At 40.5% G+C, this 27,993-nt stretch overlaps 2 protein-coding genes across 2 annotated transcripts; one reads left to right on the forward strand and one right to left on the reverse strand.

Moving 5' to 3' along the window:
- Nucleotides 1-2,793: 2,793 nt before the first annotated feature.
- Nucleotides 2,794-18,942, forward strand: tube1 (tubulin, epsilon 1). The gene is made up of 12 exons (XM_024291127.2): nt 2,794-2,985; nt 3,051-3,124; nt 5,615-5,667; nt 5,748-5,799; nt 6,609-6,724; nt 9,588-9,709; nt 11,785-11,972; nt 13,033-13,205; nt 14,679-14,819; nt 17,226-17,366; nt 18,393-18,567; nt 18,669-18,942. Exons 1-12 carry the CDS (start codon nt 2,961-2,963, stop codon nt 18,825-18,827), a joined length of 1,419 nt encoding a protein of 472 aa, XP_024146895.1. The 5' UTR covers nt 2,794-2,960; the 3' UTR covers nt 18,828-18,942.
- ccn6 (cellular communication network factor 6) lies at nt 18,909-27,923 on the reverse strand. Its single transcript, XM_024291128.2, has 5 exons — nt 27,720-27,923; nt 23,104-23,341; nt 21,663-21,863; nt 19,437-19,630; nt 18,909-19,350 (listed from the first exon to the last, which is right to left on the reverse strand). The coding sequence occupies exons 1-5, from the start codon at nt 27,765-27,767 to the stop codon at nt 19,069-19,071; spliced, it is 963 nt and encodes a 320-aa protein (XP_024146896.1). The 5' UTR covers nt 27,768-27,923; the 3' UTR covers nt 18,909-19,068.
- Between the last annotated feature and the right edge of the window lie 70 nt (nt 27,924-27,993).

Raw genomic sequence — 27,993 nt, forward strand, 5'->3', positions numbered from 1 at the left:
GATTTAAAGTTCAGCGTTTTTGTGATTTAGTGGTCAAAAGTTCAAGTGGTTGAACTTCTAGCATGCAATCAATTAATGTTGTGCATAGAGCCTGTGACTGGACTCAGAAACGTGTGTAGTGACATAGGAACGCAAGAGTTTTGAACATGGAAGCCTAAAACGAGAGTTTTCATGCATTTACATAGACTTTTACGGTGTGTATCTACCTAAAAGCTGTATTCACACTGGCCGCGTGTGACATGTTTAGTACGCACTATACATGGTTTCACAAATCCACGTGGTGCTCACACCAGAAACGCATGGAGCACCAGGAAAATGATTCTCCTTCATTTGTTTTTGACTGTTCACTCTCATGCACCACCTATAATTGTAGAGGCTCGATGTGCAAAGTCAAAGCGGTGCAAATCCCACAAATATTGCTCCAGGCTTTTTCTTTTGCAGCTCTGCTCCAGTAAATGAAAGACTTGGTGTCATAGAATAACCAAATTTATTAGTTTCTCTTCCATGACTATTTTTTTTACGGTAAGTACTTCCGTGTTTTGAGAAGAACCGTACCCACACATCACTCCCAAATCTGAGTCCCCGATTGGTCACAGTTCCAGGTTGTCAAGATTGAGCATCAAGAAGGTCATCCATTGAACTTCCAGCATGTGATCACTGAACTCCTGTTTGCACATAGAGCCAAGTCAACGTGGTTGGTGTGCATGTACCTTAAAGACCGTACTTAAAAACCTGAGAAGCGATGTGTGCACGTGAACACCCTTGTAACTCGGGATGATGTCTGTTTACATAGATTTGTCAGAGAAAGTGGTCGCTTAAAGGGGCCATACCATAAAAATTCTAATTTTTGAGGTTTTAAATGCATTTTACTGTTCATTTCTTACTATAAAGAACCCCAAAACGGTATTTTGATCCATTCATGCATTTAAGAGTAATCCTCTAAAAACCTGCACTGTCTGCAGCAGCCCCTCCCATACCCACGAAAACGAGCAGGCGGAATCATGCTGACGTCAGCACGATGCGAATCGCACCCTCCTGGAAAAATCTGTGCTGCAAGCTTCAACCCCAGACTACAACAAACACCCTCTTATCCTGCAGAGCTGTGGTGCCGAGGTAGGTGCCAGGATACACATTCTGGCAGGGGATAACAAATCACCTGTACCCATCTTTCCAGGTGGTCTCGGTTCCAATCAGAATGAACTTCTGTTCACTCTGAGATTCCTCAGTCTGAATACGAAACGAACCGAGAGCGGAACAACTGATCCAAAACAGCCACCGTACCCGACAGTCACGTGATGTAAACACGTTAGAAATGAGGTGATCGGTGATCCACAGACAAATGTAAATTATCATGTTATCCAAAAGGAAATAATTGATCCAACTGTTTACTTGTTAGAACGTTTATTTTAACACTGAAAACTCTCTTTTCTGTGTCTTGTTACGCAGCACGTGAGCGGGCTGCCGCCGTGACGTCACCTTAAAGCTCTATTGTAGTTCCAACAAAATTCTCTTAAAAACAATGTCATAAAACCACAACGATGAGGCATGGAAACTCATTCAAATGTGGTCGGATGAATTCATGCTCAATAAAACAACTTTAAACATGATCCACATTGATTCTACCAACAATCTACATGTCACAAACACTTGTTAGCATCTGATCTGTAGCTGTAGCTGTAGCGTCTCCAGTAACCGTCATGCAGGATTCCTCCGCGGTACCAAAGCTCATTGTATTCATTTTTCTACATATTTTTTTTATACTTTATATCGTATTTTATATTATGTTCTCTATTTTTTATGCCAATTTCTTATTTTGCACTGAAACGGTTGCTGCAATTTCATTGTCCTTGTGATAATGACGATAAAGGTCTATCTATCTATCTAAAATCCACCAGAAAATACAAAGTTTGAATGAGGGAAAAATCCCAGACAGCATTTGCAGCGCATTCATCTTTTTCATAGCTGCTGGCCAATGACTGAAAAGACGTTTAGTCGCGTGGTTTTGTTTACAAGGTTTGGTCACGCTGAGGAGGCTCGGGGAGGCAGGCTCAAGGATGACGTCGTGAAATGGGCGGGACCGACAAGGAGCGAAAGGCGGAGCCTCAGAGATTGATTTGTTCTACTTCCGGGTATTAAAACGGTCCACAAAAATGACTCATATTTCATAAATAATTTGTTTTTTTGTGTTCCGAAGGTAATATATGATCATATATATGGATATAGCTTACTCTGAAAGGCTGAAGAAAATCAAGGTATGGCCCCTTTAAACGCAAGTTAACATGACTAGTGTGAACGTAGATTCAAAAAAATGAAAAAGAGGGGTGGGAATAAAGACTCTTAAACAAATAAAGAGAAAGTGTCATTGTGAGACGAATAAAGGACTACCTTAAGTGCACCTTCCCAATAAATGTTAAAGAACAGATACGTAACATATAAATTTTCCTCAAATAATAAAGTTACATCATTTCGTATTTCGTATAATTTCACATGCATCTTTAAAGCCAGTCTCACTGAAAATGTAAAAAACACAGCACAGGCATGTTTTAAACTTGAAATGTATGTTTGAAAATGTTTATTTTGCTCAGCTTAAAAATGCAAAAGCATGCACAAACAACGCTTGTAAAACCTTCTGAAGGTTAAAGCTTAAAATCATACCTGCTAACAGATGCAGGCTGATTAACTGGAGTTCACTTCCCCTCTCCAGACCACACAGTCTGTGCTCCGACTGATTTTTGTTAAACTCTACTTTCGATCGCGGAAGCTCACGCTTCACTAGTGGTGATGAGGCCCACAGGTTACGGAGGTGATGCGTCATCAGCACGCGACCAAGGCGGGAGTTGTAAACAGATCCCTGCCATCAGGTTATTTTTCAGGGTTTTTTTCCCATGGATTTTCGCAATGTAAGTTTGATAATATTTTAGTGTTTTTTGTGGGAGGAGCCTAAATGAGCCGCTGCGGCCATGACTCAGTCGGTTGTTGTTCAAGGTGAGCTGCAGTTGGTCTGTTACTGAACCTGTAAAGAGCTTTCTCTGAAGCTGAGCTGTTTCTAGTCGGACAGTGTGGAAACCAGGTGGGCTGCAGGTTCTGGGACCTGGCCTTGAGGGAGTACGCCTCCGTCAACAAGGTAAACTCATTTGAATAATCGCATTACTCAACATTTAAAACTGAGATGATCTATCGAATAATCTTCTAACTCAATGAGAATTTTATGCTGCTCATGTAAACACTTTTATTTTCTGTCAATGTTGTTTGACTTCAAAAAAGACAAAAGGATGAAAGACATTTTTGATTATTGGTGACTAATCTGGTAATTTTGTCAAAATCAGCCATTATCTGCTTGAATGTAATGGATAGGTCTGCCATAAACCGTTACTTTAATAGTCGACTAATCACCGATTTTGCTTTCCGATTAGTCGACTAATCGGGTCATGCGCAAACTGGATGTAAAACACACATCTTAATCATCATTAGCTTTAAACTACCTAAAAATAAAGACAATTAAGATGATAGTTTATTAAAATTTTAATGAATCGTGCAGCTTCTGTCCTTCATTAGTTTCTGGTATTAAGACAAGACTAAATCAAATGAGGTCGGCATCTGAAACGAGGAACAATTTTTCACAGAAAGAAAATGTTTTGGTCTCACCAACTCAAATATAAAAAGTGTTTTAGTGCTGAATGCTCACAAGTTTGTTCAGTGTTACTATACTCTGACTCCATGTAATATAAAGTGACGACTCGCCCTAGTAATGATTACATAAATAATCTGAAACCTGGAGAAATGATGGGAAAAGAATTAGGATCAAACTTTTTGGTTTGTTTGTGTTTCTCATCATCCTGTAAATCATTAGTTTATTTCAACAGTTTAAATAATCCACTGATGGTGTCATTTTTCTGAGATGAACTTAACTGAAGTTTTTGAAAAGGGTGTTTTTACTGTTTATGCTCATCAGGTGCATTAACCTGTTGGTGGGGATGTGAATATATATTAATGATCATACATCAGATGTGTGATCCAGTTCTATATAGTTCTCTATAATTGATCACGTTTGTTTCAATGGAAGATTTCAATGTTAAGGGTCAGTGTGCAGTAGGGCTGGGAATCACTGGTACCTCATGATACGATACAACATGTGATACACGACTCACAATATCGATGATATCGCGGTAGTGCCATAATTGGTCAAAATCATCTCTAATAACTTAAGCAGAGAGCAGAAGAGCAAATATTTTTAGGAAAATAAATTCCCATTTGTTTTTATTTCAAACCCATACATAATAAACAACTTTTGTCTTATTTTTTGCAACAAATAATAGACACTTTTGTTCAACATTGTTGAAATCAATACTACTGTCTTTGACAAGCATTGACACCAATTAAATTGGAATTATCTGTAAAATTCAGTGTTAACAATAGTAAACATGAACAGCAGTGCCAATACTTAGTGCAGAATTTTTGTAAACAACAGAACAAAAATTAAATAATTCAAGTAATGGCTAGACACATTGGTGCTCATGACAGTCAGTATCGCAACACATGCCCCCAATCTACCTCCAAAGGAACCCATCGAGAATCAATTGCAGTGTAATATTTATATTTTGGCACACCCCTAATGTGCAGTACAACAAGCCAGCCTGTGTTGGTCCTCTGCTAGACATGATCTATAACAGGGCTGGGCCTCAAGATCTTCCACTCTGTTTGTTTTCCAGCTCTCTCTGCCCTACTTTCTGCTGACTCAGGTGTCTCCTCGGTCTGATTGACTGAACACCTGATCCAGGTAATCAGCAGCAAGAAGTGCGAGAGCTGGAAACAAGCAGTGGATGTTGAGGAGCAGGATTGGGCCTGATCCATAAAAATAATGTACTGTTAGCACTTCAGTCAAATCTAACTGTCCACACATGATCTAGAGTCAATGCAGCTGGAAAATCTATGACAGATGTGACATCTGTCTTCATCAACCAACATATGGATTCATTCTATACACTCAAAGCTTTGCTGGCTTGAAGCTCAACATACATCATCTGCAAAGCCTGATGTTTTCCAGTCCATTTAAGAACCACTGACGGTCACAGAGGCACCTTTGACTCTTTAGGCCTCCATTACTTTCTCGAGCGATAAAGAAGTTCAACGCTCTACTGTTTGATTTAATAAAAACAAAACACTAATCTGTAACTAAGTGGGAGCAAATATTCTTTATTGGAAATCTTTAATTGCGCGCTGTATTCTTAGCCCTGAATGAGCTTGAAGTTTATTGAAATAATTTGAATGTCATTTTATTGTATTTAATTGTAGGACAGCTATGACATCACAGCTGATGGGAGTCCTGACAGTCAACAGATGTTTGCTTACTCATTATCATAGAGTTTGTCAGGAGGTGTTTGTTTGGACAGGATGCTGGTGGAACTGGTTCTGACGTCTTGAGATTTGATCCCTGTTTAAAGAGGTGATGGTGGATTCACCTTCAGGCTGCCTGATGTGAACAGAGGCTGGAGGGCGGAGAGTTTGTAAAGAAACAGCAGCTGCAGTGCAGACATTCTTCAGACGACCTTCCCTTTGGTCTTCAGTGACATTCCCGTTACTCTGAATGTTGTAACTCTCTCACGTCTGTTTTCAGAGGGGACTGTACGATGAGGCCACCAGCAGTTTTTTTAGAAACGTGGACACGAGGTGAGATGTTTGTTTTAAAGGTGGGCTTGTATTCAGTCAGATATTGTCTTTTTGTTCACATTTGTGGTGGCTCTCTGTAGGAAAGGTGCTACCTGCAGTGTCGGAGGTCAAATCCAGCATTTGAAAGCCAGAGTAAGTTCTGTGTCTGAATCCCATCACTACTCCACAGTTAGTGCACTATACTGTTTGTTCTTCTTCTTTTCCTTTGGGCTTTTCCCTTCAGGGGTTGTGGTCTACATTGAAAAATGTAGACCACAATGCATTGCGTTTTAACGATTTTCCGTTTAAGAAAATGTACATGTATTTTTTCATGAAACATTAAAGTTTTAGTCAACACAGATTTTATAGACAGTCTTTGTAAAATGTTCTTATTAACTGTTTTTTTACTTGGATAACATCCTATGTGGAGTTTAATAGAGTAGTGAGCATGCATTCAAATCCAGTCTCATACTATACAGAGTTGTATAGTAATGGTTCCTACAAAAACTATATTTAACACAATGCAACCAACAACACTGGGTGGAAGTAAATGTTCCATTTAAAGAACACAAAGAGATTTCAATAAAGAAAAAGGTTTGAACCAATTACTTTAAAAAGTCACATGAAAATGTCACTTTTTTTTTTGAATCAGATCAAGAAACATCTCTAAGTTTCGAGATGGATTGTCAGCAGCTGTCAAGATGAGTTTTAAATAGAGAACAGATCCTTCTTTTTTTTAAACTCCACCCAGTGTACCAAACTTCTGGAATGCAGGTGGCACTTTGAGGTTTTAAACGCCAAAGATAGGAGACTGGAATGCAAAATGCTCTCAATTTACAGTTGTGGTTGGGTAATGTGCAGCCGCAGTTTAAAGGCCCCAACAGCTTCCAGAAAACGTTTCAAAATGAGTGGAGTCCTATGAGGAATGTGCTGGCCTCACTCTGGCAAATCTGAACCTACAGGCGGTCCTGGTTGATATGGAGGAGGGGGTGATCGGCCAGATTCTGCAGGGCCCCCTGCGGGAGCTGTTTGACAGCGCTCAGCTTCTTACAGACGTGTCGGGTTCAGGCAACAACTGGTGAGAGGGCTGCAGTCTGCGGCAGACAGGAGCCGTGGCACGCTATGTTTTCAGCACCTTGCAGCTGAACTGGAGTCATTGATGTGCCTGAAACCCGCTCAACTTTTGATGGTGTGACTCCAGAAACTGCTGTTCTGAGCTCTAGACCCAAAGGGTCAACCCATTCACTTTCTTGGCATCCCGAAACTGTAACATCTAATACAGGGGTGTCAAACTCAATCGCACACTGGGCCAAAATCCAAAACATACCTTAGGTCACGGGCCGAACAGGATAAACATTTATTGAACACTCTAAAACTACATTTCTAAAGCTTTAAAAATGTACATTTTTAACATGAATATGAACTAGATATATAGCATTACCTGCGATATTACTAGTGTGAATGCTGTAAGAGGAATTTGGCTGCTGGAGATGCTGAAATTGATAGATAAAAATGATGAAACTGATGGGTGAAAATACTGAAGTCGATAGCCAGCTAAAATATTAGCTAAATGACAAATTAGCCTAAAAAACTGAGGTTAACCAAAACAGCTAGCATGAGGCTGAAAAAATAGCTAAACTTTAAAATAGCCTGAAAATCTGAAAAAGCCTAAATTAGCCAAAACGGCTAGCATGTAGCTGAATTATTAACTAAACTCCAAAATAACCTAAACAATCTTAGTAAATACCAAAATAGTCCAGAATGCTAGCAGAATGTCAATTTTTAAAACCTTAACTTTTAAACACAATTATGAATAATAAAAAAGCAGGAATATTATTCTAGAATAAATTAATTAAAACCTTAAATAACTTTCAATATTTCACTCTCTATAAAAATATATTTTGTCAAAATTATACAAGTTAGAAATTAACACAAGATAATATCAGGTCATTAATAACAATAAAATGATCTGGAGGGCCGGATAGAGTTACACGGAGGGCCGGATCCGGCCCCTGGGCCTTGACTTTGAGATGTGGTCTAATACAAAGTACCGGTAGTAGTAGAAACTATTCTGAAACATCAAGTACTATTCTCAAATTTAACTCAGTCTCAGCAGAGGACCAATATTGAAGTTCCCCGCCAAAAAAGTGGTTCTTTGATGGAGCATTGATGGAAACACAGTGATGTTGAAGTCTCACTCCCATCTTCTTTAGATCGATTGTAAACGTGTTCTCAGTAGTTTCTCAATTACAGTGTTCCTGCTATATCGTAATTCACCTTTTTCGCTCTCACTGTTATATTGATTTTTTTGCTTTTACCGGCGCATTGTGTTCTGCATTCTGATAGGCTGTTGATCTATCTCTTCCATGCTGTGGCTCCTGTACAGAAGCTGTGCTTACACTTATCTTCATATCAAGCAGATCTTTGTTTTCATTCTAGGACTTATTTTTCTATAAATGTTTGAACTCCAAGAGTTTAAACAACAGATTAAAGTGTGAAAATGTTCATGTCTGAGAACAGTGTAGAAAGTGTGCAGTGAGGAGTTGCACTGCCTTCTAACATATGTGACCATACTTTGTTGATTGTACCTAATCCAGAATACTAATGGAACAATTATCCCCAAAGATAAACCAGGGAACACTATAATGATGCCAGTTTTAACCAAAATTTAAAAAACTGAATTGTTTTGTAGGACATAAATTCTTCAGAGCAGCAGGAGTTCATCAGAAATTGAGTTGTGGGTGGGACTGTTGTGGAGAAATCCCGCCCCCCTTTCCCCTGTTGTCACTGAGAGAATGGAGCAGAGAGCTTATGGCTCGCCCAGCGTATTTTCTGCTTCACAACTAGTTTTCAAACAGTCAAATTTTTCTATAATTTGAATAAAGAAATACTCAGAACTTCAATTTTAAGCTTTATTTATTACTCCTTATTTATATCCATCATTGGAAAATGCCACAAGAAGATGTTAAAAACATCATTTTCAGTGGAGTGGGTTTTTCAAAAACAATAATCCAGATGTTGAACAGTCAGGTTTGAGTCCAGGCCTGAATCAGCAGTGAAAAGTGGAGTCAGTGTCTCAGAAAGGTACAAATGTTTTTGATTTGTTTTTAATATTTCTGATGAAGAGCTTTGCAGCTGAACGTAAGCTGGCGTTCTCTGCACATGTTCAGTCTTAAAGTAAAATCATAAGTGTCACTCTGAATGTACAGCTAAGTTTCTGATTCTTCTCATAGCACAACATCAAGGAGCTTTGTTTGAATTAGAAAATGCAGGATCTGGTTCATCAAGTCCATGAATCATTAAAAAATGTCACTTTGTGTTAAATTTTTCAATAAAATCAACATTTACCTTAAATAAACCTTAAACTTGGCGATTAAAATGAAGATGATTTTAAATCTGCTGTGGGTGTATAGACTGCATGCTTATTGTGGTCACTGCACTAAGTGTTAGTGCTTTTACCGTGTCCTTCTGCATGGTTGGTCTGTGTAGTTCTACACACATTTTTCTGTTTGTTTTCATTTAACACATTAGATTCATGTGGAAAAACACATTTTATGCGATTGGTTCTGCTTAACCAAAAAAAGAAAGAATGTTTTAAAGCTGCATTTGTTTGGATGTTTTATATAGAATAAGGTTAGAGATGCTTCAGATGTGAAGATTTTTTGCAGGTTTTGGTCAGTTTGAAACAAATAATAAACTTCATTTAATTTGTTGGTGAATCACTGAGACACAAGATGCTTCTGCTCTCACAACTCCCTGAGCTCACTCCATCCCTGCCGTCTGTTTCTCTAAAACTGATGTGTAATCCGTCCTGAGCAGGAATGAGTTGAGTGTGTGTGAACCAGGATTTCTGTGGTGGGCCAGACTTGTAAAGCTTTGTAAATGGACTTTACAAAGACAGACCTCCAGTTCTGTGTGTTTGATGGCAGCTCCACTTTCAGGGCCACCGGACACATGACATACGGATCAGTCTACAGGGAGCTAATTGTAGACAAGCTAAGGAAAGCAGCAGAACTCTGTGACTGTTTGCAGTGCTTCTTCCTCATTCACTCTCTGGGAGGGGGTAAGTCTCAAACACCACCCATACTTGCTACATTCATGACCCAATGACCAGAGGGCAGGTCGTTCAAGTCTGATGTTTAGCCCATAAAACACAACCAGTGAATGACCATAGTCCTTTAAAACAAAAGCTGAGAGCATAGGTCATGTGATCATGTCCTTCTATGGAGAGTCATCACCATCATCAGAACAGGAATCTATAGTCGTCCTAACACTCTTTGATTAAATGGTTATAACTTTAACTCTCTTAAGTGCAGGATGTGTGAGTCTCTGTTCCAGCTGCACCAACAAACCTCAGGAGGATCCTCACAAAGTCAAGAAACTTAACAACTGGCATCTGGAGAGAAATGAGTTCATTATATAGAAAACAAAACCTATTGAGGCTTTTCAGGGCTGTGCAGTGGTTAGCGCTCTTGCCTCACAGCAAGAAGGCCCCGGTTCAAGTCCCGGCAGGGGGACCTGAAACAGAAACACCAACAGGGACTTTTCTGTGTGGAGTTTGCATGTTCTCCCCGTGCATGTGTGGGTTTTCTCCGGGGACTCCAGCTTTCTCCCACCATCCAGAAACGTGCTTCATAGGTTCATTGGTGACTCTAAATTGCCTCTAGGTGTGTCTGGGTTTGTGATTGTGGCCCTGCAACAGACTGGCGACCTGTCCAGGTGTATCCTGCTTTTGCACAGAAGTGACTGGGTTAGGCTCCAGCAACCCTGTGACCCCAAAAGGGACAAAACAGTTTAGAAAATGGATGGAAAACCTATTGACATAATTTCAAATCCATATTTACAATTATCCTGTGTTTGTCTAAATCACCAAATGCATGTCATGAGCTGCTGTTGTGAGTCTACAGACGTGTCACTTCTGTAACAAACGGCTGATAAACTAAAATGGAGAAATCAAGCTCAGTAGACCACAGTTGACTGTAGTCTTCACGTTGTTCTTTTACACTTGTATTGTTTTTGTATTATAAAGACATTTGCAGTCACATTTTGGCAGCTTCAGCTTCTTGTTAAGTCCTGCCTCTGCAGTGACTTTTTCTGCTTTATTGTGTTATTTTCCAAAACTCTGATTTTACCACAGCGGAGGGGTCACATGTGCCTCTTTTTACCCTCCAAGTGGCTCTCTGATTAAGAAAAATGTTTTTTATTGTTATTGCAAATAGCTGTAAAGTAAAGAGTAAGTAGTAAAGTAAACAAAAAAGGAAAGTAGTCAGTCACTCTACCTGACCGTGGTAATGGAGCTGTAATGCTCCAACAAGCAGTTCCGCTTTGAGTCAGACTGAAACAAACAGATTTTTTAATATCAAGTGGAGATCAATAAAAACAACCAGAAATCACATTTATGATTGAATTTAAGGATTTTAAATGCTTCATATTGTTAGAAAATACACCTAACCAGCTCTGGTTTACTTGTAGTTAATTGGATTTACGAATTTCAGGCTGAGATGTACCATAAAAGGTCAAATAAACCTTTTTTTTTTAAACTCACTGCTGACATGACAATACCCATAACTACATTTCTGCATTGAGATGTGGTAAAGGATGTATTTTATTTGGAAATGACTTCATATAAACCTCTGTCAAAAGTTCTAAACAATTTCACATTTTGAAAAAAAGACTATTTTTTATGTTTTATTCCTTGCAAAAATCAATATTTCATTCATAGTTATCATAATAGCAACAATTAAATATTAGTGTAAATCAGTGTCTTATTTTTCTAAAGCCTGATTTTAGACTTTGTGGCTCCTACTGGGTTGTAGTTGGAATGGCTGTTAAAGTGTTGAAGGTTGCAGATCTCTGCCATAGTGTGCAGAATTTAGGAAGAACCAGAGTAAAATTAAAAACCTTCACCATTTCAAAGACGATCACCATGTCTGAACCCTTCCCTTCTCTCTGACCCCATGAAGACTATAAAATGTGGGACTATCCTGGATTTAAAAGCAGTTCAGACACCATGCTCCCTTCATTCATGTTGTAATTCAGGGAGAACATCCTAAATCCTCATTGACTCGTAGACTCAAAAGAGTTTGAGTCCTCCTGTTGTCGACACAAGCAGAGCTGAAGGTCTGTTTCCTCGCTCAGGGACTGGTTCTGGTCTGGGAACCAGAGTCCTCGGTCTGCTGGAGGAGGAATTCCCAGGAGTGTCGCGGATCGTCACTTCCATGTATCCGTCAGCAGAGGATGATGTCATCACGTCTCCGTACAACAGCGTGCTGGCCATGAGGGAGCTCACGGAGCACGCTGACTGTGTGCTGCCTGTGGAGAACCAGGTCTGACCAGCACTACCACCATCACAGCAGACCATTGCATGATCATAATCATAGCTTAACTACAGCAGTTCAAGCATTTCAGACTCTTGATTATAAACATAATGAAAAATAAAGCACAGACTAAAACTAAGATTAGGAAGCACAAAATCCACATCCTTGTTTCCAGCCAGCAGAATCATTTCTGAGGTCATCATCACTCTAATGCTCCCATTCCTGAGAGTTTCAATCATCTTCAGTTCTGAAGGTTTGCCTCAACTGAGACTTCTAGCAGAATTCATGAAATATGTTTTGGTTTGGAGTCTAAAGTGTCATTCCCTGCACGTCGCCACGGTGACGTCCTCCTCTCCCTCTCAGAGAACAGTCATGACTCAGCAGCAGTCTCCTTTCTACCCATCCTTAAATATCTCTTTTTATTATATTTTTGATGTTTTTAACGTTCTTGCAGCATTTTTCTCTTGATGGAGGACATGTATTAAGACATTTAAAATAGCATTTCTGAGCATTTCTTTATTTAAATTGTTGGGAATCAGGAGCAGAAAAAAACATGCAGTTGGATACATAATTTATGTTGAAAATAGAGTGGACAGGCCACAGTCTGTCTGCTCCGCTCCATTCTGATGTGTCCACTTACATACAAATAGATCCAGGAACTTCTTTGTTTGCTGGTCTGAGCTGGAATCTGGATCTAAGCTGTACGGCTGGATAGAAACGATATTTCTCACCATGTTTGTTGCACTGCTGATGTTAGGCTGGGGTGTGAGGGACTGAAAGCTAGCAGGAGAGAGTGTAAACAAGGGAATGATGGGAAGTCAGAGAAGGCTTATTTCTCACCCACAGTCCTGCCCACAACTCAGAGGTGAATTTCTAACAAAGTCCTGGCTCTCTGCAGAAACTATGTCCTAAAAACCATCAGAGGTTTCTTGATTTTGGCTAAAAACATCATCATCACATTAAGAAGACCACTGGAAACGCTTGTAGATCAAAGGATGATGGGAATGAATGCTCTATGGGGGTGACAGCTCTGTCCATAATGTTTTCTGTGTTTCGCTGCTTCTTTCAGTCTTTGATCGACATTGTGCAGAAGATTCAGGCGGTTGCTCATGGATCTAAGCCCGAGTTGATGGTCAGAAGAGACGGTACGGTTTCTTCTGGACAGGGTGGAGTTCATGAGGTGGAGAAGCCCTTTGATGCCATGAATAACATCGTGGCTAACTTGCTTCTCAATATGACCAGGTATGGTTCTGTGGTTTCATCCATAGCGAGGGGCTCCGCTGTGCAGAGAACAAATGAGTATTCTCCATTTCTGAAGTTCTCACAAGTAATATAAATATATTTCCTCTGTTTTCTTTGAGGGGATCCTCCGATAGAGTTTCAGCATGTCATACATAACTAAGGAGTACAGGATTGTTCAGGAGCTGCGGCACAGAACCAGAACTGCAGCATCTGTTTGGTGTCAGATTTAGTGTTTGTTGACCTCCTGGAGTCCGGCTGTAAATGCTGTGGCTCCTTTGTGTTCCTCAATCTTCCACATTCTTGTTATTTAGAGCTTCAGGGGGGAAAACACACCACCATATTAAATGAGTTTGGTCAGAGCAGATCATTTCCTACAAGAGCAGATAAAATGAGACCGATGGCTGAGTTCTTTATCTGAACTCTTCCTGCTGTCAGACTTCTCCATCCAAAAACCTGGTTACTCTGTAAATGATTCTGAATCAGAGTGAACATGTGGTTCTATGTTTAAAGGGAAAACATGCATTTATAGTCTCAATCATGACTGATTTTTTCATGTATTCTCCACTGAGTTTATAAAGTTTTTGGTAGGTTTGCAGAACTTGAACAAATACATAAAAATGCATTTCAAAAAGAGCATCACTCATCACATAGCAAACTTCTGTTCAGATTCTGATGAGGGAGGGTGCTGTGAAGGGTCTGGGTGTCTCCTTTACAGGTTCTGTCCAAACTGTTCAGCTCAAACCAGTAGCTCTGATCTCTGCTAACAGAGATCCTTCTGCTAACATAGAGGCCAAACAGCAGCAGCAATTCTGGTTCACATTTTGAGCAATGTTTGCTTAGCCCATTTATTTACGTTTCCTCCTCCCAGTTTTTAACATATTCAGGTTTAATTCCCACAGGTGTAATTCATTATAGGAAAACACTCTAAATGAGTGGTGTGCACCTTTGATAATGTCGTTAAAGTCATCGTTGGCTGGTAGTTTCAGAAATCAGCTAAACTTCAAAAAAAGGTTTTCTTCACTGTAAGATTGTAGCTCTGTGATGGACAGTCTTCAAAATGCTTTCTTTATTTTCTTTTTTTGTCATTTTCATAAATTTCCCTTTAAAGATGACAAAGGAACTTTACTGAAAACCTCAGAATTTGACTTTAGTTTGTTGAATATTGGGAAAAGCTGCTATATTTGTAGAAATGATCCACTCTTTGATACACATCATTTCAGAAAAACTGCTCAGACTTTGGGCCGCTCATTTCAAACTACAGTCTGTGTGTTTTGGTTTTATGACACTTTCACACATTTTAGCAGTTAGTCTTTTTGGTTCACCAACTATTCAGCTGCACTTCATGTTTAAAACTCATATTTTGTACCAACAAAGTCTCCTATTGCAGACTACCAGATTCTTTCAGGGGAACAAAATAATGATGCGTTTTTCAAATCAGCTGTTTTTGTTTGTTTGTTTTGTTTTGGGTTGCAGCTCTGCTCGCTTTGAGGGCTCCTTAAATGTGGATCTAAACGAGATTGCCATGAACCTGGTTCCTTTCCCCCGCCTTCACTACCTGGTGCCCAGTCTAACGCCTCTGTACACACTGGCAGACGTCAACGCCGTTCCCAGAAGGTCTGCAGATTTACTTCACAGAGTTGTGGCTTTCAGCTGTTGTCGTTTTGTTGTTTACTTGAGACGGCACTTATTTATGTGACATGAATGGAGCCTTGCTGGTTTTCCTGATGCAAACTGTAGTGCAAAGATGCAGTATGTCACATACTGTAAGGTAAAGGTGGGGGGTGTAAAGCATACTGAGGTGGGGGGTTTGGGTGTCTAACCTGAATTAGCGACCAGTAGACCTCCCCCCATAAGCTATGGAGAGAAATTAGACTCACTGGATTTGCGTTGTGTGACCCTTATTTTTTAACTCATACAATACATTTTGTGCGTAACTGTGTGTACCTGCAGTTGTGAAGTCACATTCAAATATAAAAAACATACAAATGTGAAACACAGTTTACACATACACAGTTGGAAATTTCACCGTCTTAAAACCAACTATGAACTCAAAGCAGAACTCAAAGCTATGCATACAAATCCTTAAATCAGGGGTGTCAAACTCAATCACACAGGGGGCCGAAATACAAAACACACCTTAGATCATGGGGCGAACAGGAGAAACACTTATTGAACTCTAGTAAAAATACATTTTTAAAACTTTAAAGCCGTAACTTTCTAACATAATTATGAACTAGATATGTAGCATTACCTGCGATAATGTTAATGTGAATGCTGTAAGCGGAATTTGGCTGCTGAAGATGCTGAAATTGATAGCTAAAAATACTGAAGCTGATAGCGGAAAACGCTGAAGCTGATAGCCACCTAAAATATTAGCTAAATGTCAATTTAACCTAAAGAAACTTAGGTTAGCCAAAACAGCTTACATGTAGTTAGAAAAAAATAGCTAAACTTCAAAATATCCTAAAAAGAAATATTAGCTAAACTCCTAGTAATCCTAATTTACTAAATAATCTTAGTAAATACCAAGATAGTCCAAAAAGCTAGCATAATAGAACTGTAATTTTTAACAAAATTATAAATAATAAAAAAGCAGGAAAATTTTTCCATAATAAATACATCTAAACCTTAAATAAGGTTAAATATTTTACTCTCCATAAAAATATATTTTGTCAAAATTATACAAGTTGGAAATGAGCGCAAGATAACATCGGAGACCATTAATAACAATAAAATTAAATGATCTGGAGGGCCGGATAGAATTACCCGGAGGGCCGAATCTGGCCCCCGGGCCTTGACTTTGACACATGCTGTAAATACTAGGCACCAATCGCCTGATACACACAGACAAAGCACACCTACACACAGGTTAGAGTTACAAGTGCACAACTCATTTCCCATCTCCAGATTTGTGTGTAGATGATATATTTAAATACTGCTAGAAAGCTGGAATCAGAGTTTTCTCATCAGCTGCTTTGAACATAGATAATATGACTAATATATTGTAAAACTTGAGATTTTTCCACTTTCTTCAAAAGATGTCCAAATAAGCTTTTAAAAAACATGCTTCCCAGAACTCGCCGCTCCCTCTCAGCAGCTCCGCCCCTGACGGCCCCTCCACCACAGAGCTTTTCCCTGAGCTCTGCTCCCCGAAGCTCTCTGGCCTCTCGGCCAGGACCTTCTGGACACCCACAGAGCGTACTGTTTACAGATCTGTATCCGGAGGAGCCATTTTGAATTTCTTGGTGTGCGTGTGTAAATTGTATCTTGTATTGTTTGTTTTTGATATTTGAGCGTACATCTGAATACACAAATACAAGTACTCACAGTTACGCACAAAAACTATTTGTATGAGTTACAAATCAAGTGTTACACACACACACACATCCAGTGAGACTTTTTTTATCTCCATATGAATGTGTGCTGAGCTTTATTTATAGGAATACAGATCTAACGGTAAATCTACTGCCTTATCCAAGGCAGAAGCTGTAGGCATCTCACAGACCAGTCGCAGCTTCATGGCTGGTGATGGACATGCAGACAGGTGGAGACCTGGAAGGGTTTCTTCTTGTGCTGCTGGCTCTTCATTAAAGGATCATTGTGTGCACAGCATGGAGGTCTGAGTGTTCTCCAATGACCTTTTGCCTTCATTGCTGTTTGCCACTCTGCAGAGCCAAATCAAATCCAGTCCCTCTATCCCCCCCTAATGTCTCTTAAGCTTTTTTGTTTGTTTCTAGGTACAACATGTTATAGGACCATGTAATCCCCTGTAACGTACTTTACCATTTGGGGAATGGGTGTGGTCTTCCTGGATCTTCTGGAGTCCTTGATGATCTTCCTGGTTTAGTGATTCAGGATCCAAAATTAAATTTCAGAGCTCTGAGTTGTTTGCCGTTACATCTCACAGTTTAATGAGGAAGGGCTTGATAATTTTAGGAAATACAAGTAAATGTGTTACAGTAGATACATTTTAAATGCTATTTGACTGAAAACAGCTTTTGGTTCCTTTCATTTCTTCAGACTGGATCAGATGTTCAGCGATGCCTTCAGTAAGGACAATCAGCTGATCCGGGCCGACCCAAAGCAAAGCATGTACTTAGCATGTGCTCTCATGGTCAGAGGAAACGTACACGTGTCAGATCTTCGCAGAAACATCGAGAGGTCAGTTCTGCTGAAACAACCTGCGTCCTGAACCGCCTGGAAGCAAATGTCAAGCCTTGCTCCTGTTGCCACTTGTCATGACCTGCTCTGCTCTGACCACTCTGCATTAGATAATAGCAGTCAGTTCACAATATTATCATAAAAGGAACATTGATGCATGGAGGAAAATCAATTTTAGTATAAAAAGTGATCCCATTAGCAGAGCTTTCCCGGGCTAAAGGCTCTCCCATGGCAGACAGATCCCAGGTGATGAGCCAGACAAAGAGCAGTTCAGAACCCTGTCATGAGAACGTACAACCAAGATCCAGTTCCATCGCCCGGATTGGTGTCACCGGAGCCCGACTGCGCACCGATTTCTGGGGTTGGGGCTTGCAGGTGGGTGCCTGGTGGCAGATCACCTGGCGCCTCTGGAGGGGGAAGCAGGTGGGGAGATGTTGACCTGTCAGGTGGTGGGGGAACCCTGCTGGCAAACAACTTGTTGAGGAAGCAGAGGCGGGAGACTTTTAAGGAAGCTGTCCATCACCTGAGCAGAGATCCCAGAGATACTTAAAGAGCTCCTCAGTAACTTCAAGTTTTTGAATGCAGTGGGACTGTCTCTGCAGCACCACATGGCAGTACTACTGGACTGGAAGACTGGGGTGGTGGTTCCCCTTTTCTTGAAGGGAGGGTGTGTTCTAGCTAATGAGGAATCCCACTCCCCAGCCTCCCTGGGAGGTCTATACTAGGGTACTAGAGAGGAGAGTTCGACCAATAGTCGAATCTCAGATCCAAGAACATCAGTGTTGACTGGTGTCTGGCAGATCCAACTGGGCGCAGACCCCAGGGAAGACCCTGGACACGCTGGACAGACTGGATCTCTGGGCTGGTCTGTGAAGTCCTCAAAGGATCTGGAGGAAGTGGCTGGGTAGAGGGATACCTGGGCATCTCCATCTGGATGGGTGGATATTTTTTAAAGTGAACCAGAGCAGACCTGCCAGTTTGAATTTGATTTGCCTGTAAACCTGTTTCTGTTCTTGTTTGCTCCAGACTGAGGCCGTCGCTGCCATTTGTGTCGTGGAACCAGGAAGGATGGAAGACAGGTCTGTGTTCTGTGCCACCTGTTGGCCACTCCCACTCTCTCCTGGCTCTGGCCAACAACACCTGCGTGAAGCTCAACTTCATGGAGCTTAAAGAGCGTTTCATCAAGCTCTACAGGAAGAAGGTGTGTTATCACAGCTTGACCCACTGACGTTTGTTCTGACGTGAACAATTCTGCCTCAGAAGTTAATCACAGTTCAGTGGTTTGTGTCTGTGTTATTGTAGGCTCACTTGCACCACTTCCTACACGTGGAGGGGATGGACGTGGGCTGCTTCACAGAGGCCGCCTCCTCCCTGAACTCTCTGATCGAGGAGTATGATTGTCTGGACGCCACCAAAGCCCGACTCACACGCGACCCTCCCAGACTTAGAATTGCTGCTTGAAAGTCCGAAGGGCCAAAGAACTTTTGTCTGTAAATAGAACATTCTGTTTGTGATCAGGCAAACACACGAGCTTGATGAAGATGTTAGCATAATTAAAAGGTTTATTTATGATTCATTAGGATCCTTATTCTTTCTGGTCAAGTTAGATGTTTGTCCTTAACGGTTGGGTTCAAAGCTCACAGGATGTTTCAGGGTTGAGCTTTCCCACTGCAGACCTCCTTCTCTTGCTGGTGTTTTCCTCTTAAAGTAACTGCAAGTCAGAGAACATGTCTCCGGGGTTGGAGCACTTCCTCTGGCACACACAGGAAGTAATCCACTGCATCTTCCATTGTGTGTTGGAGCCCTTCTTGCAGCTGAAGTCCACCCTGATCATGCTGGACTTGTTGGGCACACAGCAGCGCTGGTCTGTGCAGACGCCACAGTAGATTGGTCGAAACTTCTTGGTGCTGGTGCAGCCTGAGAGAATCAGATTCTCTGCCACTTTGGATTGGAACTTGGGTTGACACGTCTTTCCTTTGGGCATCTGAAAGTCCAAACACAGACTGTTGTCATCATCCGCTGTCAGAGGGGCCCTTTGAGAAAAAGGCTTTGGGATCAAAGAGCTTTAACCTTCACGTTCCTCAGCAGGCCTTTGTCACACGGCCGCAGAAGACACAGGCGACTGTCCTTCCTCATCTCACACTTTCCATTGTCGTTGGTGATGCGCACGGAAATGCCGATGCCGCAGGTCTTGGAGCAGGGGCTCCAGGGGGTGGTCTGGATCAGGCAGTTCCTTTTCCAGGTCAAAGGAGGATCCCTGTAAACTTCAAGTGATAAATATGTCAGCAACAGCGGACAGAAGTCATGAAGCTGCTGATGATTCCCGCTTTGGTTCAGACGGCATTCTCCACAAGTCCTCCAGAAGGGTCAGAGAACTACATCTGAATGCTGGTTAGCTTCTCTGAAACAACCTCATCTCTGCATGCAAAGTCTGAAAAGAGTCTTATTTGTAGGGTCAGATAAAGGATTCTGAATGTGAGCATAAATATTCCAATGTTGTGTTTTCAAAACTGAAACATTTATTAAGAGTTGTCGAGGGAACTTGTGTTTATGAATTCACAAAACACATCTCTAAAGTACAGCTGAGTGATTGTTTTCTTAATTGTGTTGTTGTAAAGTGTTGAAACTTAAAAACTGATCAAATGAATTGTTCAGTAAGTCAATAAAATGCACGCCAGATGTTTTTATTTACAGCACAACTAACAATCCAGAGGATGTGAAGGTCAACTCTGATACGTAATGGAAAGACCAATTTAGATCAGTACTTTAAAATGACAGAATTAAAATAAATATGTATTTTAGTAATTCAGCTAAAAAATTGAAACCTAGACAGAACAGAAAAAGTAGCAAGTAAAGAAAGAATGAATCAACTGGACTTGGTTTATCTTTTGTTCTAAATAACATCACTAACCTCTTCTGTGAAAAAAGATACGGTTCATTTGAGGCCGTTCTACCTGCTACTTTGATGGAATTTACCAGGATGAGTCAGAATCTACACAGACAAGTTTATGTAAGTATTTGACTTTTCTTTGGTTTTGATTTTTAAGATTCACTGGAATAAAAATCTAAAAGTCTCTTTGTTTTTATATTTTGAAAACTGTGAAATATTGTCAGTCTGTATCATTCAGCCTGACAGTTGTGTAGAAGATGTCACCTTCACCAGATGGGTCAGGACGGTAGAGGTCATTTCCTAAAGTCCTAGACCAGTGATTGAACATTGAATGGAAGACAAGAAGATTAGGAAAATGGGGAAAAAGCAAGAATTTGATTTCTGCTGGAGAAAATGTATTTTTCCCAAAAGTCCTTTTTTCCAAACAAGGAAAACGTATGATAATTATTTGAATGAATAATTGTTACTTACGTTTTGTAATTTATTTTTAGAATTATGAACTGAGGTGATCTTACATGTGTAAAAACTAAGAAACCACTGCTCCACTTCCTTCAAAATGTAGATAATTTAAGTAAAGTGATGGAAAAGATTTTTATGTATTTACTGTTTTTTTAATAGAATAAGTTTAAAGTCATATTTTTATCACATGTGTAATTGCTCTTCTGAAACAAAGTTCTTACAAATTTACTGCTGCAGGATCATATTTGACACAGGATGCATTTTATTTTGAAAGGAACTTTTATGTGCTGCTGTCAAAAAATATAATAGATGTATAACATTGTTATAATTTAATAATTTTATTCCTTTAAAAGTCAAATTTAACAAAGGAATGTCTTCATGGCCACAAAAACATAAATAGTGTATTTTCCTAAACAGTGAAGAGGGACTTTGCGGCTTTTATTGAGTTTTGATCTGCCAGAAATTAGTTCTTTTAGCGCTTTACCCCTCATCTTAACGCAAAGAACAACTTGAATACTAAACTTCTATGTTTATTCTCGGTAAGAAATAATGTAATTAGTAAACTGTAATTAACACCAAAAATATTTGGTAAATCCACAGTATTTGGTATGCTAGGTTTCACAGATTTTTCACTGATGGTTCAGCTTTACAAACTTTAGGACACTGAATCTTAGAACCTTTCCTGTCCTGAGAGTGAATTTCCTGGATCATGTTGAAAGCTTGAGAAGCTGTCAGTTTCGGTCAGTGACGCTGAAATGCTGCAGCACCGGTTTAGCTGTTTCCTTCTTGGCTGATTTAAAAGTCCAGAAAAATGTCAACATTTGGATTGATAAACGCTGCTCTTACTATTTCAAATGCCTACCAGAAATAAGCTTAAACACGGGTGTCTGCAGTCTGTCAAAACAGTAGTGATGGATTTGGGAAGTGTAGTTCCACCTGACACTCACCTGACATGTAGGTGGTGTCCTGCAGGTGCTTTCTCCCCGTCAGAGGGGTGGCTCCTAAAATCCCTGCAGGCTTCTGGATGAAGACTGGCGTACAGCCAATGGCTCCAGCAATGCAGGTGCAGTTATAGAGGGGGCTGGGTTGGAACACCTCACCGTTGCTGTAATGGACGCCGTTCAAGTCGCAACCCACCCCCATCATGTCTGCAGGAACAGGAAGAACATTTTGTGGATGAAGTTCATGTGACTTCTGTTCATTATGACTCTGACTTCTCTTTTCTGAAAGACTATAATTGTAGTTAACTGTCTGACAAGAATGCAGATGAGTAAGATGGGCGGTAAACTGGAGAGCAGGCAGAAAATGTTTCTCTATCAAAGGGGACCACAAAGGCGGGAACCGTAAAAAGAAAACCTGCAGGCACCTTCTCAATTCCATGAAGCTGGATCGTTTTGTGGCCAAGCAGGTTTAGAGCAGGTTCTTGTCCCAGTTTACTGGATTGGAGAGTTGCGTTGTAAAGCCCATGAATGTTGTCTTCTAGCGCCATGTTTGACAACATTGCTGTGGGTTGATCAGGACTGAAATCTGGACAGCGGAAAAACGAACCCCCTTGATGACTACAATGATTACGAACTCTCTTAGTGGATGTGCTCTTATTAGCTGTTTAGATCAAGCCTGTACCACTTTACTCCCCAAAGAGTAAAAAACCTTTGTTTAGGCCCCTTTTAATCTGTGACTATTAAATCATGGCTACAGTTCCAGCCAGCCTGATGTCATGCGATCCGTCTGGTGTCGTTGGTCCTCCTTTTTCAGTATTTGTTGATCATTTAACATATTATGCACCCCCAGTGTCAGTAAATCTGAACGACTCCTCTCTATGGATGCAGAGAAGGCATTTGAGAGGGTTGAGTGAAAGTATCTTGGATTTCATAGCTCTTTTTTTTATCCTGAGTTTAGCTTTCTTGTCCCTCCACCATAGTACTCACTAGCAAAACTTATTCAAAACACAGTGTCTCTCTATGCAGATGATCCTCTGCTGTTTTTTATCTAAAGCTGAAGAAACCAGTCCTTCTTTTCTTTATCTTTTAGGGTAAATTTCGGAAGGTGTCGGGTTACAAACGAAGCCTATAGTGAGTAATGTCACTTAATATGTCTGAGTTTTATTTGGAGGAAATAAACAAAACATTGTTTTGTTTATCTTGGAATGACTGACAAGAGACTTTTACAATCTTTTAGGGAAACTTTAACAAAGGCCTTTACAACACCTGTGCCAACAAAAAGCTGGCAATGCAGCAAAAACTATCCAAATGGTTTCCCCATAGCCCTCACTTGTCAGGAGGGTAAATGTAATAAAATGTCAGTACTGTTTAGATTTGTGTATTTATTTTAGTCCCTTCCGGGTTATATCCGTTGACAAAGTTTCTGAGCGTTAATCTGGACTCTTACATGCACACTTTCCAACCTGGTATCTGGGCTTGTCGGCAGAGAAGTCACAGTACAGGCCTCTGTGTGGGTCGCACACATCCCTCTCGTTGCACGGATCCCTGAACTGTCGAGCGCAGCTCTTACAGCAGCCGCAGCCATCCAGAACAGAGCTTACCCCGGGGGCGCACGCTCTCCACTCGGGACAGCGGCAGGGCCACTGGCAGAACTGCAGCCTCTGGTTCTGAGCTCTGTTCATGGGCTGGATAAAAACAAGGTACATCACATTGTTGGTGACAGACATTCATTACATAAAAAAAGTCTAAACTTAAACCATTTGAAGAGTTACGAATGTTTTAGTTCTTCCAGTCTTTGGAGTTAATCTTTTAGACCTCCAAAGCTGGAGCTAAACCTTCAGGATTTGTACTTTAATATATTTGTGTTTTCAAAGTTTTGAATTCTCTCTCACATACAACCAGTTTAGTTTTCATGAAGAAACACAGAAGACATGCAGGCATCCAGAAGTATAATCTGCATCACATGAGTATGACTGAATGGGTAGGGACCAGCTCAAAAGTCCTGTCTTTGCTAAAGAAGGTTCCTCTGAGTGAGAAGAGCTGGAAATAGTGAATTAAAGCAGCAATCATGGTGACAAAAGTTTATTTTGTTTAAACCTGAAAATTGAATTTCCAGTTGAATTTATTTCAGTCAAAACTGGATTTCTCTGAGTTGGAGAGCATCTCAACCTCCCTGGCATCTGTGGATTGGACCAGAGTGTCTGACACATCCTACAGATTAATCATTAGATTAGAATGAGATCAGCATTTTAAACTTGTCGCTCTCCTCTACTGATCTGATGGTTTGTGCTGGTGTGCATTACCTGCCTGAAGGAGCCGCAGCCATTGGGAAGCAGCCTTTTTATAAAATTGAATTATTTTACAAAAACATAAAAGTAAAACAACTGTCTGCAGTTTTTTTAACCAAATTTAGATGGGTAAAATCTCGGGAGCGCCCTGAAAGCTCACTCAGACTTTCCTGAACACAACCATTGGGTTTCAGGCCCTTGGAGCTCGGGGGGTCCTGCATACACAAGGCCAGCAGGTTTTTATAAAATAATATGTTGACGGTTTATTTAAGCAACATTCCAATTCATTTGCTTGATAAGTGACTTCATTCTTTGTTTTTTAGATGAAGCTGTAAATCTTAACATTTCCCCAAATGCAAAACAGAAAACCCTGGAGCTTAACAAAAACATCTGATTTCAGAGCCATCAAACTTTCAAATATTTCAACAACATGAATGACAAAATTCAGAGCAGAACGTCTCCAGAAGAGACTCTGTGGTCAGATGTTATCAGTTTGTGGAAGTAACAGATTTGTCAATAAATCACCCTGCATGATTGTGTTTGCTTTAACCTGGTACTGAGGCTTTAACATGCTCATGCTGTGCAGCAACATGAATAGCTGAAATAGAGAAAAACAAATAAACTTTGTAAAATTGTAAAAACATTGAGTAATATTTGACCAAACCTCATTAGAATCAAACCCTGTAATCAATGACCCTTTGCAGGTTAAACATAAGCTGAATTATCAGCAAACACCTTTAAATTATTTACTGTAGGAATCGGTTAATAATATTATATGTTTTAAAAGTTGAGGTACAGACACTCGCCTTAATGTAGAGTTTTAATCCTGACTTTAAAACAGGAGTTATCTTCATCATCAGAATGGGAAAATAGTTTTTTATTGGAGCTAAAAACCCATTTTTAAAATGAGAATTTATAATATGACATTTTCTGCTTTTTTAAATACAAAAAGGAATTCATAACCTCCTTCAGTGTTAATGTTGCAGAAAATAACTATTTGGTCAATAACAAAAGTTCACCTCAATACTACAGTCGGGAAAAGCGCTGGTCGGACGTTTGCTGTTGTCATAAAACCTTTCCACCAATCAACGGGTTACATCGTGTGATGACAGAAGCTCCGTCCTATCGGGTCCATTCCATTTTTCTATGGACCTACGACCAATGGGGACAAGAAATGTTTCCAGTCAGTCCTGCGTAACGGGTCCATTTTGTAATGAAAACCCTCAAGCGGTCCAGACCAGTCTGCTCTGGACCGCTCATTGGAAACGAGGCATAAGTGTCCTTGGGCAATGAAGCCCACATTGCTCCTGGTAGTTGTAGGGTGGCGTCAGTGTTTGGCAGCAGAGAGTGAATGTGTGTGGGAATGGGTGAATGGGACTGTGACTGGAAAGTACTTTGGGCCTTAAAGTAAGATAGAAAGGAAGGATAGAAGAGCTCCTTAAAGGCAAAACAAACAATCTTCTTTGTTTCTTAGAACCAAATACTTTAGTCTCTATGTCTCTCACAGTTGAAGTGTATCTATTGTGAACATTACAGACTAAACTCAACTTTTTAAGTGGGACAACAATCTGCAGAATCTGTGACAGATAAATACTTTTTACCTCACTTGATGTCAGGAGTGAGATCTCTGTCTCCCCCTCTGGTCACTGGCGAGAGCCGTCTCCAGAGTATTAACAAACTACATTTCCCAGCTGCCATACCACACAGCCCCCAGATGCCGCTCAGCTGACGTTCATTACCAATCACCCACATGATGCTTCAGCACTCCACAGAGCCTTACTAAGTGCGAAGTATTGTTTGTGCCACCCTGCCTGCATTACTGGGCGTTTCTATCTGAATCTGATTTTCTGTTTGTGATCCTGCTTTATCTCTGACTGCCTAGGATGATTTTGGAAAGTGGATCAAAATGGAGAGGTACAGAGAGTCGAGGTTGTGGATGGCTTTAAAAGTTTATAGGAGGATTCGGAAGTGGATTTTGGATTGAACCGGAACCAGTGCAGCTGCTGGAGTATTGTGTGATATGGTGGGAGTGGGGGGGTATGGTGATGATCCGAGTAGGTGATGAGGCTGAGGACCAGGATGGAGACAGTCTAAGGGATGAGGAAGGGACAGAGATGATTGATATTTCTGAGCTGGTAGAATGCAGTCCAGCTGATGTTTTGATGTGGGCATGGAAAGAGAGGGAGCTGTTCGGCATGACAATGAGACTCCTCACATGGAGAATGAAGGGGACAGATGAGTTGTTGATGGCGAGCGTAAAACAGTCTTTTTGCTGTTGAGTTGGAGGGAATTAGAGGAGAACCAGGAGTTCAGACAGGCAGGTTGTGAGAAGTGTGTAGTTGGGTTTGGTTGATCGGTAGATTTGAGTGTTGTCAGCTTAACAGTGGAACTGAATATCACATTTGCACAAGAGGAAGGAGGTCTGTGATAGAAAGGATGGGGGCCAAGGACAGACCCTTGGGGCACACTTAAAGTGACAGGGGAGGGCTGGGACTGGAAGGAGCAAAGTTGAATGAACTGTGTGCGGCCTGAAAGATTGTGTGGAAATTGCCAATAGATAAAAGTCGCTGCAGTTTGAATAAATATCCTCCATGTGTATAAAAGTTAATAGAGGCCCTGTTGTAATACACAAAGCACAAGAGTCTCTCTGCTTCTATTTGCTCAGCTGCTGGAAAGGACAAATAAAATTAAATGAATAATTATTATAAGCGCGTATTTATAGAGGAGCTGTATTTTAGTCTGGTACGGCCAACAAAAAGCCTTTTCTGAGAGCATCAGGGTTTTCTCTGTCAGAATGTCCAGATCAGAAACCTGTCTGTCAACTCTATTGAAGTTAGATTTCTAACTCAGGATGTTTGAACAAATATGTCGCTGTTATTTTTAAAATAAGACAGTAAGTTAAGATTTCAAGCTCGGATGGACGGACAGACAGATGAGTGTCTGCAATTTCAGTACACAAAAACACAACAGGGTACAAGTGTTCAAAAAACAAGCAAACGTTTACAATGAAAATATCAATAACAGAGAGATAAAAAACACACTTCAGTTATGCAAAGGCACCAAATGCAGTTATACTGCCTTGATTTTATCTTAATATCATTACAGTTTTTTTCCATAAAATTTAATTAAAGAATGAGTCATAACACAGCAACTTCAACAATATTAGTTACATTTTTCTTGAGAGATCATTACAGTTTTTTAACTCTGATTATAGTTTTTAAAATATTATTTTGATGTTTTTGTCTGTTTTAAACAGACAAAAATCTCCAAAGTTTGAACATTTTTCCTTCTCTTTAGAAGAACTTCAGGGGATAGCCTGCAAACTTGAAAAAATCAACTAAGTTATATTTTCTTCTTTATGAAGTCCCTGAACGTCAGGTCCCAAAAATCTTATCAAAGCTCATAGCAACAACACATCAGCCCTTCATTAGGACATTCTGTACTCTGATGTCTGCCATGGTTTGCTCTAAAACCTGAATGTGTAGCTGTTTGTGCTCTAGTTGGCAAAGTTCACTAAAGGTTGTGTCAAAAATGTGAACCCCATCTGTCACATTTACTGAATGAGCTCATTTCATGGGTTGAAAACAGGCCTCCAATGGCTTCACCAGCTCTGAATTTGATTGCTCTTTACACCACTAGAAAAAAAATGCTGAAACAGAATCTAGTAGCAATGCTGTGTGTTAGAATCCACAGTGAAAGAGTTTTCTGAGTCTGCGTTTCTTGTCCAATCACATACCTGCCCCGTCTGCAGCGTTACAGACAAAACTCCTCTTACCTGATGAGCCAGGATGAGAAGGAGAGTGAGACGGAGGAACGACAGCATCTCTGCAATGTGGAGGTTAGCTGGAGCTCCAGAGGATGAAGGAGCCAGAGGCTTGGTTTGCCTGGGAGGGGGAGACAGGAATGAGGTGGGACAGGGTGGGGAGAGACTCCAGGGCTGACCCAGTGGAGGGGGGGACAAAGCAGCTCTGTCTCTTCAGCAAACACAGCTTTCCTTGCCTCACTGATCCAAAGGGGAAATATTTGTCTTCATAAATGCTTGGTGGCTC

This window comes from Oryzias melastigma, linkage group LG24, assembly GCF_002922805.2.
Source record: "Oryzias melastigma strain HK-1 linkage group LG24, ASM292280v2, whole genome shotgun sequence".
Classification (NCBI taxonomy): Eukaryota; Metazoa; Chordata; class Actinopteri; order Beloniformes; family Adrianichthyidae; genus Oryzias; species Oryzias melastigma.

Coding starts and splice junctions, on each gene's coding strand:
- tube1 (XM_024291127.2), top strand. CDS start 2,961: ATGACTCAGTCGGTTGTTGTTCAAG. Junction 2,986..3,050: donor TCAGTCGGTTGTTGTTCAAG/GTGAGCTGCAGT, acceptor AGCTGTTTCTAG/TCGGACAGTGTGGAAACCAG. Junction 13,206..14,678: donor TTGCTTCTCAATATGACCAG/GTATGGTTCTGT, acceptor TTTGGGTTGCAG/CTCTGCTCGCTTTGAGGGCT.
- ccn6 (XM_024291128.2), bottom strand. CDS start 27,767: ATGCTGTCGTTCCTCCGTCTCACTCTCCTTCTCATCCTGGCTCATCAG. Junction 23,342..27,719: donor TTCTCATCCTGGCTCATCAG/GTAAGAGGAGTT, acceptor GTTTTTATCCAG/CCCATGAACAGAGCTCAGAA. Junction 21,864..23,103: donor CCAGGTTGGAAAGTGTGCAT/GTAAGAGTCCAG, acceptor CTGTTCCTGCAG/ACATGATGGGGGTGGGTTGC.